The 13,212-nt window shown below is 34.5% G+C and overlaps 1 protein-coding gene across 2 annotated transcripts in view; it reads right to left on the bottom strand.

Moving 5' to 3' along the window:
* Positions 1 to 476: 476 nt before the first annotated feature.
* Positions 477 to 13,212, bottom strand: part of FSTL5 (follistatin like 5) — a 648,108-nt gene continuing 635,372 nt past the window's right edge. For both annotated transcript variants that reach the window (XM_049770233.1, XM_049770234.1), the window contains exon 15: positions 477 to 2,986. In XM_049770233.1, coding sequence (XP_049626190.1) covers positions 2,284 to 2,986 — 703 coding nt within the window. In that variant the 3' untranslated portion in view covers positions 477 to 2,283. The remainder of the gene's footprint in view (positions 2,987 to 13,212) is intronic.

The raw sequence follows: 13,212 nt of genomic DNA, 5'->3' as shown, positions 1-13,212 counted from the left end.
AGCACAGCAGATAAGGCATTTACCTTGCTTGTGGCTGGCCCAGCCCTGCATAGATCACTGGCATCCAGGAGGGATTCCTGAGTGCAGAGCCACAAGTACCCCTGGGCATTGCTGGGTGTGGCCCCATAACAAACAAACACAATACCCAAACATATAAGAGATTTAGGTTCTCATTTGTTGTAGACAATGGGGTTTATTTTTAGTATTGAATCTGACATGCAAAAGGGCTCTTAAGATAAATAACTTTCAAAGGCCCATCACCATCTCTAATCTATACATAGGAAGCTCTATAGTAAATTAGATTCATATAAACAGAGATGAACTCAACTGTCTTCCTTTAGTGACTTAAATATAATAGCCTTCTTCCACTTCATCCGCAAACTTTCAAGCATAATACAAAGGCCTGGATCATGTTTAAAGGATTAGGAAGAAAACTAGGTCTCGTTGTACAAATTAAAACAACAAACTCACTAGTGTTAAAATGTAAGAGGTTTATTCTTTTTCAAGCAGTGTCTACAGACAAAGCATCCACATAGTGTAAACTATCAAAGAAGAATATATGAGATGGATTTACATTAAATCATTGGGTTACAGACACTTTATATGGTTCATGTTCACAAGGGAGAAAATTGCTGAAAAGAAAAGCAAATTTAATCAGAAGAAACATAAGCAGATTTGTGTTTGTTATTAAATATATCTCCCATGATGTTTCCTTAAGCTAAGAAGAAATTTACTCTATCACACAGCTTAGGATGCTATATATATACATAAGATATTACATACTATAAAATTTCATGTTTCTAAGCAGTTTTACACAATTTAAACTTGAATAAAATTTGTATTTAAAAAAGACCTTATTGGATTGCCTTCTGTAAATGGAGGTCATTTCACCAGCCCACTTGCATTTTTAGCAACACTAAAAAAAAAGTGAAAAGATTCTAAGCTATTACTTTAAGCCTGGATAATTATCTGCTTATTTTAGTAAACCAACTCTCCAGTTTTAAGCCAAAGCTACTGCATTTACTTTTCCCTTTAAAATAAAAGAAACAATAATTTTGACTTCTATGCAGTATCTCAAATAAGAGGATTAGTCAGGTTCAGAAGTACAGTACATAGTGAGAGGGTCATTTACGGATTATACAGGACATGAACAGAAGTCATTAGGGAGCATTATTAAGGAATGACATTCATTGATGGTTATATTTAAATAATAATGGCAACAAAAATATGTCTTGACTCACCACTGTGGATCCATCTTATTTTTATTTATTACAGTTCTCCTTAACCATGAATTCTTAACAATTCTTGCATCCATTTCATTTTATTTCTTTTAGTTCCTGGTGTTAATTTTTCTGTATGTAGTTTACTTTAAACAGGCAGATATGCAGGTCACATTTTTAGAAGTGAAAGTTATTCTTAGAGTAATGAACTATTACTGAAAAGGAAAAAAGAGCTACTCTGATAATAAACACCTGTAAGCAGATGACATCCCAGACAAAATTTCCACTAAACATAATAATGTACATCAGTGATTAAACAAATGAGTGGAGACTACATTGCTACTTTTTTTGCTATAATGTTTCCTCCCTAACTTCCCATTTACCATAGTATGCTGCAGGTTATACTATTTTTAAGTGTCAAATGGAGTTAATCACCTGTGCACAACCTAAGGCCAATGTATGCTTTCAAATGACATTTCAGTAAGGGTTAAATAAATGACTAAAGGCAGAATTTGGTGGAAGAGATATTAAACTATTCTATTTTAATGGCAAAAAATTTATAGTTGTGAGAGTATTCATTATGCAGCTTTTAGCCTTCCATTTCCTCTGTGACATTTCCTTCAAGGCACAAAAGATTATAAACAGTGTATGGGATAGAATATTTTGAATTAAGAATTTTCAGATTTCACAAGACCTTTGATTTCTGATTTAAGCATACCAAAAAAAAAAGACAGAGAAAAATAATAGACAAACCACCCTCAAAATAAAACAGTGTTTAAAGTCATCTGAAATTCCCTGCAGTTGAGATAAATTTAAGTATTTAAATTCTTATTTCATTGATGTAAAGCTTTGCAATTGATATTGACCTATTAAATATTATAGTAAATAAGACTAGTAAATATTACCAATTTGTATGTCTTTGCCAAAAAAATTCTAAATCTCATTTGGGCTAATCAACTTTTGTTTGACTAGGATATAAACTTGAAAAGTTAGATTGCAAATTCAAACAATTAAGTGCAATGTACCGGAAAACTCTTCATTCAATAGTGATCTAGGAGGGGTTCTAGGCTTCACCAACCCAAATGACTGTATTTCCTTTCTCAACTTCAGTGATCTCGCAGTTTAATTTATTGAGCCGTCCATCTAGTATAAAGAGAGAATCCTTAGAAGGTGTCATCAGGTATTGACCAAACAAGCCACTGTCCTGGATTTGCCTGTTTTTCCGGCTCCACGGCCATTCTTCTGCATTGAGGGGCTCCTTAAGGCTCTTTATCATCTTAACCTTTCCAGAGGAGAGCTCCACAAAGAGGACATCAGTTTGTGCGCTAGAACTACCATAGATGTTGTATTGGTGGGCTTCAGTAAAGGATGGCTGGAATGCCACATCAGATATGTGCAGGTTTGTATGGATATCAAAAGCTTCCTGTATCTCTCCTCTGATGGTGATGTACTGGACTCTCACAAGCCCTTTTACATCATTAACGCTGACAAGATAGTGTCCATCTGGAGAGACATAAGGACTGCCAGTCACATCGCTATTGGATCCAATGACTGAGTCAGTTACACTATCCACCAGGAGTTGTGGTGGAATTGCTCCAGTGCTGTCGGCTTTGCAGCCAATGAAGTAGTAGCCACCCAAGTGTGTATATGCCAAAGACTGAGGAATGCACTTGTAGTCTTTTAAGTTAACTGTTTTGATGTATGACATGGTTTCAAGATCAATTTTATGCAGTGCAGCTTCATCTTTGTGAAGAATGAATCCAAACCTGAAAGATAAGAAGCAGAGTCAGTAAAATAAACATAACCCATAAAATGGATGCATAATAGAGTATATTGTGGACTAGTGGAGAGGATTATCACCAGTTCAGGAACTATTTATTAGGCTATACAGTCCCTATGTCAAAGTGACTAGAGAAAAATATTAATTGAAATTTTTTCCTCCTTTCTAAGTTATTTCACTACAATTACAATGCAGGCTTTAGAAAACAAAATGATTAAAAGTGAATTCTTTCAAACCTTTTTTTGTTTGTTGTGTTTGGGCCACACCAAGTGGAGTTACTCCTGGCTATGCGCTCAGAAATTTCTCCTGTTTAGGGGAATCATATGGGATGCCGGGGATTGAACAGAGGTCCATCCTGGATCAGCCACATGAAAGGCAAATGCCCTACTGCTGTGCTATCGCTCTGGCCCTCTTTCAAACTTTTTAAGAGTAGCTACTGTCAATTATTTTCAGTATCTTCCATGAAATTGAAGAAAGAGAAATACTCTAAAATAGTTTCTATGAGGCAAATCTCATCCTAATATGAAGAGTTGATAGAGATAACACACAAAAAGAATACAGACCAATATCCTTGACTATCACAAATGTAAAGATCCTAAGCAAAATACTAGAAATAGAATCCAACAATGTGTCAGAAAGATTATATACCATTACCAAATAAAATTTATCTTGTGAATACAAGAATGGTTTAACATATACAAGTAAATCAACATAATACACCATAAAAATGAAAGAAAATCATTTGATAATATAAATAGATGCAGAATTATATTTGATAAGTTCAAGAGCCCATTTATTAAAAATAAACTCCCAAAATGGAAATTAAAGTAATTTTTCTCAAAAGATAATAAAAGCCATTTAGCAAAAATCCACAGTAAATATACTCAATGCAGAAAAACCTGAATCCTGAGGCTGGTGAGGTGGCGCTAGAGGTAAGGTGTCTGCCTTGTAAGGGCTAGCCAAGGAAGGACTGTGGTTCGATCCCCCGGCGTCCCACATGGTCCCCCCAAGCCAGGGATGATTTCTGAGCGCTTAGCCAGGAGTAACCCCTGAGCATCAAATGGATGTGGCCCAAAAAAACCAAAAAAGAAAAAAAAAGAAAAAGAAAAACCTGAATCCTTTTCTCTAAGATCATGCAGAAAACAAGATAGTCCTCTCTCACCACTTCTAGTCAATATGTACTTCATGTACTTGCCATAGCAATTAAGAAAAAAAAAGATATCTAGGGAATCCAGATAGATAAAGAAGAAATTAAGCTCTCGGTATTTGTAGAATCTATAATACAACATTTAGAAAATAATAAATACTTCACAAAAAAGCACTGAGAGGAAATAATTTTATATAATAAAGCAGTAGGTTTTGTAATTAAAGCATGTATGGCTATGATTTTTCTATATACAAATAAGAAAAATGATGAAACTGATAGTAAAATATTTAAAACAGTACTATTCATAATTTTACCTCACAATCAATTAAAGAAGTAAAAGATCTATACAAAGAATACTACAGAACACTACTTTAAGAAATAATAATGAACACAAGGAAATGGAAACATATTTTCTTGCTCCTAAAGTGGAAAGATTAACATCATTAATATGGCAATACTATCCAAAGTACTGCACAGATTAAATTTAATTCTTATAGAATACACATGATGTTTTTAAAAGATATAGATTGAACCCTCCTGAAATTCATGCAGAGCAATAAATCTCCATGAAAAGCTAATGCAATATTTGGGAAGAAGATGGGAAACATAACTCTTTCCAATTCCAAATAGTATTGCAAAGTGATTGTAATAAAAATTATCATGGTATTGTAATAATGACAGACTCCCAAATCATTGAAATTGAACTAAACTTCCTGAAAAATACCCCAAATATATTATAAGTTTATTTTGATTAAGGATAAAAAATAGGAATTGAAGCAAGAAAAACATCTGTGACAAGTGTTTCTGGGGAAACTGTTCAGCTATGTACAAGAAAATGGACTCAAACCTCTTTCCAATAGCAAGCACAAAGGTTAAATCAAATCAAATAAAGATCTTGATGTTAGATGAGAAACTATATTTTTTAAAGAAGAAAATGTATGTGAAATTCTCTAAGATATTGCTGCTACAGGCATGTTCGGGAACGAAACATCACTGGAAACACAAGCAGAAGCAAAGAAAAACAAATGGAACTATATTAAATTAAAAGGTTTCTTTACTTCAAAGGAAACAATTATTAAGGTACAAAGACTGTCATAGTCTTTCTATGAATTAATATCTAATAATCATAAGAGAATGATAGAGCTTAAGTAGAATAAAAACACCAAATGCTATTAAAGATGGTGAGAAGAGATGAACAAAAACTTTCTCAAAGAAGAAATATAGGTAGTAAGAAGGCACATAAAAAACTGCTCTACATCATTGATCTTCAGGAATATGCAAACATTTAGGACTGGCACATATCAAGAAGTACAAGAACCAGTATTAGACTGAATACAAGAAGAAAGGGTCTCTCATCCACTGCGAATGGAAATGTAGACTGGTCTTGCCTTTTTGGAAAACATTATGGATATTTCTCAAAAAGCTAGATTGAGCTTCTATTTGACCCAGCATATCTCACTTATGAATATATTAAAGGGATATAAAACACAATGCATGCACTCCTATATCCACTGAAGCGCTATTCACAAATAGCCAGTATCCAGAAACAAATCAAGTGCCTAAGAACATATGAAGGAATAAAGAAACTCTGGCACACAATGAAATACTATGCATCTATTAGGGGGAAAATGAATTCATGAGATAGTCTTATACATTGATAATAGGCATGGAGAGTATCTTGCTTAGTTAGGAACAACAAAACGACTTACACTCATCATCATGATGAAAAAAAATCATAGTATAAGAATAATATCCAAAACTATAGAAATGATGGGTGAAAAGGAACACAGAAAAGGGACCACTACAACAATAAGTGTAGGGAATGATAGTTTTAAATAAGAATTGGAAATTGAAAGGAAGTAAAACAATATTCATCATACCCCTTCAATAACAATATTACAAGGCACTGTGCCTAATAAGGAAAAACCAAATGAAAAGAAGATAAAGGAAGAAGAAGGAGGAAGAAGGAAGAGGAGAAGAAGATTAAAAAAGAAGATGAGAGAGAGGAGGAAGAGGAGGAGGAGGAGGAGGAGGAGAAGAAGAAGAAGAAGAAGAAGAAGAAGAAGAAGAAGAAGAAGAAGAAGAAGAAGAAGAAGAAGAAGAAGAAGAAGAAGAAGAAGAAGAGAAGGAGGAGGAAGAGGATGGGGAGGAAGAGAGGGAGGAGGAAGAGAGGGAGGAGGAGAAAGAGGAAGAGAGGAAGTAGAAGGAGATGGTTAAGAAGTGTCTAACAGGAAGACTGAGGTGGAGAGGAGGATAAGGGATGAGAGGGGGAACTAGGGAAACTGGTGGCAGTAAATGAACACTGGTGAAGGAATGGAGGTCAGAAAATTGTATGACTGAAACTCAACTATCAAAAACATTTTAACAGTATCTCATTATGGTTTAATTAAACATTTTTAAAGAAGCAAAGCAAGTAATTAGACAAATCCTAAAGACTGCAACCCTGATAAAATGGTCAATAGTGCCATGATCTGAGAGTGCTAATGGGTATTGCAGAGGAAGGAATCTTGAGAGAGTGGGGGAGAGTTCCCATCACTCTGGTGCTGTGTGGCACTCCAAGTATGCACAATCTTGATGATATTGTTAAAAACAAAAAATATATATTTCATAGTTAAACAAATTAGATAACAGAAAGTGAACAAAGAAAATTTAACCCCAAGAATTTGCCTATAGAACTGAATCTGCCAAGCAGTAGGATAGGGGAGATGAGGATGATATGGGTATTGTTTCTCTAAGGCTAAATGTATGTTACAATATAATTGCCCAAAGTCTTAATCACAATTCACAGTAAGGCATGATACCTCAATAAACAAGTATACATATTTCATATAAATTTAATGTAAAGGGGCAGAGTGGTGGTGCAAGTGGTAAGATGTCTGCCTTGTTTGTGCTAGCCTAGAATGGACCGCGGTTAGATTCCCCAGTGTCCCATGTGGTCCTCCAAGCCAGAAGTGATTTCTGAGGCATAGCCAGGAGTAACTCCTGAGCATTGCACGATGTGGCCCAAAAACCAAAAAAAAAAAAAAAAAAAAAAAAGAAAGAAATTAGTGTAAAGGTAGAACTAAAGAGATTCACTTCCCTTTTTTTAAATATATCAAGAATATAATAGAGTTCTATGGAGAACTACTCATTATTACACTTATCAAAATAAATAAAAATAATTATATAAATATATACTTCACTATAACTGGATTATAATTAAGAATACACAGTATGTAAATCTGTGGTGCTCATGTCTCTCATTATGTATACAATTCTTAATTCTGATAGATGTCTAATTCTGTTCAACATTGAGTATGTACTCACAGACAAAAGCAGTAATATGCATATTTAATAAAAGCAATAAAATAATTAAATTTTGGCATTTTTAGCTCTCTTTTTAACCTTGAGATTTCTATCCCTTCGGCATTGATTATTTGAATGCAAATGAGAAAAAAATAAAACAAGTTCTTTATACTGTTGCATTACTTTACCTCTAATAGTTAAGAATGCAGTAAAATTTTCTGTGATATCATCCTACTTCTTTTGAGGTAATTACATTTTAAGTGGTCTTGATAAAAATGCAAAATCTCTATGTGGGGTGATAACATTACACTTATTCAGCATCATCCAATGCTGTATGCTCCTAGGACTTGAGATGCAGTTGCATAAGCAGATGCACGAGAATGCCTGCAATTTTTCATTACTGATTTATTGGGTAGGAAATGGTGCCTCTAATTCAAAATTTCCCCCAAAGCAGATTGATATTCCAAAGTCTCCCACTGTTCATTAGTATCTGATTAATATTTACGAGGTTCTCAACTTTCATGCCTGCTTAGTATAATAAAACCCTGCACAGTACTAGACCTAACACAGTTTGTCTAATATTTGTCACAATGAGTATAGGAAATCACAGACTGAGAGAGAGGAGTTTAAACACACTCTGACAATCACTATTTGGCCAGGAAATGAATGCAACTAGAGAAGGTGACCTATCAGCATGACATTATAAAGGTTTATGTTTGTTGTTAGATTTGGTTCAAGAGGATTTATGTGCAGACCACTTCTTAGCCAACCATTGATTCCTCATATGGTTTTAAATAAAGAAAGGGCGGTTCATTCCAGTTTTTGAAAAGGCGCTAACTGCAATTTTTATTGATTACAAGTAGCTCAGAAAATATACTAGATGAACTTGATCTCTGCATTAATGTTAATGTTTAAAATATGTACCTCTCACAGTTAATAGATTCTCTTAAAGTCATCAACAAAGTGAATAACTTTTGGGTTAGATGAGGAGAGCAAAAGAAAAAAACTTTAGTCAAAATTTACTTGAAAATTCAAGAACTTTTCAAGGGAAACTATTTGTCAGAGAAAGAAAAATAAAGAATATTTAGAATGAAGCATGGCTGAAACACCATGAATTCTAATATAGAGCAATTCTGCAAAGATCCCACATCACATAAAAGTAGGCTGTGTTTCTTGATTTTTGTGTAATGAATAATTTCCCATGTCTGTTTCACTTGAACAGTCCCCTAATAGGTCCCTCACATCTTTCCAGTAACTATCACATCAAGTCAAACAGCATGTTATTCTGCTCCTGATCTGCTTTCAAATCTAAGGTATGGCCAATAAAGTAATCTCATCACTTCTGCTAATGACATTAGTAATTTTTCATGAGCTATAACAGGAGCACTACAGTTTGGAGAAAGAACACAATAAAAGTAAGGAAATATACGATGTACTGAGTTTTAATCTTCCATCCTCAGAGAACTCACAGATTTTGACAAAAAAAGTTTTCACTGCTGCTTATTTATTTGTCTGTTTGTTTTTATTCTTGGGGGCTATTCCAGCTATGCTCAGGGCTACTTCTGACTTTGCATTTAGGGCTTATTACAGGCAGGTATGTAGGTCCAAATGAAGTGTCCAAGATCAGTAACTGGGTTGGCCTCAAGAAAGGCAAGCAATCACTCCACTGTTCCTGTCTCCTGACCATTGTTTATTTTAAATACCATACACTAAGGACCAGGCTTATACTAGAGGAAAAAAATGGTAAAATGAGATGACTCCTCATTTCTAAATGATCTGTCCTTAAACCCTATAATATACAATTCTCCAGAATTTTAGAGTCAGTCTTTTCATTCATATAAATGAATTCAAAAGACTGGTGAGTGTGAATGGGTATAATTTAACACTGGATTAGCCAGACTTTCTATCCTGTCATCAAACTAAATTTGTTGTAACCTACAAATAAAGGAACCCATTTTCAAAGTTTTTGTTGTCTGGGTCCTGAAACTTTTCTAGAAATTTAATAAAATTCAAGAAGAAAAATTATTTTGAGATACCCTCAAAATTAATTGTATTCCTATTTTACTATGAAAATTAATATTTGAGAAATAGGATCCATTAATATTTCACATGTAATTGTAAGCAGGATTAATTTCTTGACTACTTAATAAAATAAGTATATATTTATAACTAGTGAAAATGGAAAAATGACAAGTATGCTAAGTAAAATTATAATTTGTATTTTACAATAAACATTAGTCATAGACAAGGTTTTTAATTCATTTTGAGTTGAGTTTTGTGCAAGGTGTAAGGTATGGATCAATCTTTAATTTCTTGCAGGTGGTTATTCAGTTGTTCCAAAACATTTGTTGAAGAGACTGTCTATGTTCCATTTCAAGTTCTTTGTGCTTTTGTCAAATATTAGTTGACTCTCTTTTTGGGGGTTTATCTCTAGATATTTTGTTATAATCTACTGGTCTGAGACTCTGTCTTTGTTCCAGTACTATGCTGTTTTGATAATTATGGATTTATAGTAAAGCTTCAGGCTAGGTAAAGAGATGCCACCCAGCTTCTTGTTTCTCAGAATGTATTTGGTTAACCTGGGTCTTTTGTGGTTCTGATGAATTTTATAATTGATTGTTCTAAGTCTTTAAAATATGATGCCTGAATTTGGATAGGGATTGTATTGAATCTGATTAAGTAAGATCGTCACTTTGACGATGTTGATTCTACCTACCCATGAGCATGGGATGTACTTCCATTTCCTTAGATCCTCTTTCTGAAGTGTTTTGAAGTTTTCATGATATAGGTTTTTTACTTCTCTTGTAAGGTTGATTCCTAGATACTTGATATTGGAAACTATTTTAAATAGGATTGTCTCCTTAATCTCTTTCTCCTATTCAGGGGTCTCAAACTCGTGGCCCGCTGGCCATTTGCGGCCCTCCATACAACATTTTGTGGCCCTGCCCTAGAGGAATATTTTTTTGTTTTGTTTTGTTTTGTTTTAGTTTTTTGGGTCACACCCCCCAATATTCAAGGCTTACTACTTACTAACTTTGCACTCAAGGTTCACCTCGACTTTGCTTCCTGCAGCCCCCCCCAGGTAAATTGAGTTTGAGACCCCTGGGAGGAACACTGCTCTCTTTTGTGTATTGCAAAAACTCTACCTGAGCCTTTTCTGCTGCAAATAATTTCTGAAACTCAACAAGATCAGGGTATGTGATGAAAATGTTCCCTGAATTCCATACCCCACAAGAATATCTCAAAAGACAGTAGGGGAAGCCTATATTTCCTTTATAAGTTTAAGTGCTCTATAATACTACCTCTTAACCTGTATGTTATCCCCAAATGTAAGGTAGTTTCCTTCATCAATTGTTCCCTTAATTACTTTTTTAACTAATTTTTCCTTTATATATCTATATCTATCTATCTATCTATCTATCTATCTATCTATCTATCTATCTATCTATCTATCTATCTATCTATCATCTATCTACACACATACATATTGTCTTGTTTTTGTTTTTCTTCTCCTCCTAACTACATCTGTTTTCATTCTGCTTGGTACAGAAACCTACAAGAAAAAGTCTTTCTCAGGATTAAAGCTCAGGTCAAAACCAGGGTACAGAGATGATGGACCCTGATGCTCTCACCCACAAATGCACCAGTAATATAATATAGAACCATTTCTTTTTGCACAGGCATACTAAAAAAAGGGGAACTTTTACGTATAGAAACAAGGTCTTATCTACTAAGGATAAGAACTCATACATTTTACAATACAGGGACACCCTCCCACCTTGAACAAATGTCTTGTGGACCCAATGTACACTCCATGTCATTAGACAGAAACCTTCTAACCCTGAACCCTAGATCTCAGACATAGAACCAACACCGTTTTCTGCAATAGCTCCAGGAACCAAACTCCCTCTGGGACATTCTTAATGCTGATCTGACACCAATAAGTGCCAGTTTTGATATGACATCCTAACAATGAGGAAATGGCAACAACTTGGTCAAAGAACAGGTTGTCTTACCTCACCACCTAACAATAAGATGAAATAAGAAGACACATAATCTTTTGATCTGTGCAAAGCCAAGATCACTAACTACAGAAGACTGACTGTGACAACAATGATTGGGCAGAACTCATCCTGAGACCAATAAAAAAGACCCTAGTCTAGGCGTTGGCCTACAATCTTTACAACAACCAAGATCTCTAATTCCAGAGGTCTGACTGTGACAACTTCAACTGAGCGGAACTTCTGGAAACATAATGAAAGACTCTATCCTAGGCTTCTTCGTAGGATAGGTGCAAAAACCAAGACCACCAACTACAGAGACTGATTAAAACAACAGTGATAGAACAGAATTTCTAGAACCTAAAGAAAGACTCCATTCTAGGTACCATCCTATGACCTCTGCAAATACCAAATTCTCTTGTTACAGAGGCCTGATTTTATCATCCATGCCTGAGCAGAAAGTTCTCAGACATCACAAAAGGACCTAGGGGAGAGAATAAGAGCATGTATGGAGCCTGTAGTTATTCCCATGACAGTGTACTTCAAGGGCGGAGAAACCCTGTATCTCTTAGGCCAAGGGAATTCCCTTTTTAATCTACCCAATATTTACTGTGCCTATGCAAAACATAACAAAACAAAACGAATTAATTTTTTGTTATTGCTGTTTGGTTTTTTTGTTTATTTATTTTTATTTTTTTGCTTTTTTTTGCTTTTTATCTCAAGGCCGTGGTTATTGTTTGGTTGTGGTATTTATGCTCTGGTGCTTTTTGGGTTTTTTGTTTGTTTGATTATTTTTCTTATATTCTTGTTATAGTTTTCTTTTTTCCCTTTTTTAATCTTAAATTGATATTTATAGCCTCTAGAAGGACTTCTCCCATTCTTTTGCTTGTTTGAATTTTGCCCCCCCACCCCATTTTTCCTTTCTTTCTAACAGAACCACATAACTTGAACCCTTTTGTTCTGCCTCACAAATTGAGGAAGAAATAATGGAGGGTACCAAGTCCAAACAGCCATATTAACATCGAGTAGAAATAAAAAATGATCAGACTTAAACACCAAATCCAAAGCCAACAACAACAGAATTGATACCCAATTTACAATAAGCTAGATCCAGAGGAGACCACTTATACTAGCAGCCTGGGGGGCAAAGGAGGAGGATATGGGATGCATGCTGGGAACAGGGTGTGAAGGGAGAACAACATTGGTGGTGGGAATGCCCCTGATTCAATGTCACTATTTACCTAAAACATTACTGTGAAAGATTTGTAAGCCACTGTGCTATAAATAAAACTTAGTACAAAAAAAAAGCAATAGAATTTGAAGCCCTCTTGTTTGAAACATATATTGAAAACCAAGTCTATCACACATTGCCTTTCTTCTAGATTTTTATAATTTAATTATATAATTTACATCTTAATATTTGACCTACATTGCCTCTTCTCTAATTTGAGAAATTCTTTTCTTTACAGTAAAATGTGTTGAAGCTGAAACAATTATGCAGTAGGTAGGTTCTTTCCTAACACAAAGCCAATTGAGTTTGATCACTAGCATTCAATTTGTTCCCACATGAGTGTTCTCTGAACACAAAGGCGGGAGTAAGCCCTGAAAACAGCTGGGTAGAACTCCTAACCAAAATGAATAAATACAGAAATATATATGAATATATATTCTGCAATGTAAATTTTGTTTTAAAAATAAGTTATAAATTTAAAATTTTATTATAGCACATTCAGCATAACTTATTTGAGGATTAGAGATAGTAGAGCAGGTAAAGCACTT

This window comes from Suncus etruscus, chromosome 3 (assembly GCF_024139225.1).
Source record: "Suncus etruscus isolate mSunEtr1 chromosome 3, mSunEtr1.pri.cur, whole genome shotgun sequence".
Classification (NCBI taxonomy): domain Eukaryota; kingdom Metazoa; phylum Chordata; class Mammalia; order Eulipotyphla; family Soricidae; genus Suncus; species Suncus etruscus.
The sequence above is the reverse complement of the archived record's forward strand: the minus strand, read 5'-3'. Positions and strand labels throughout refer to the sequence as shown.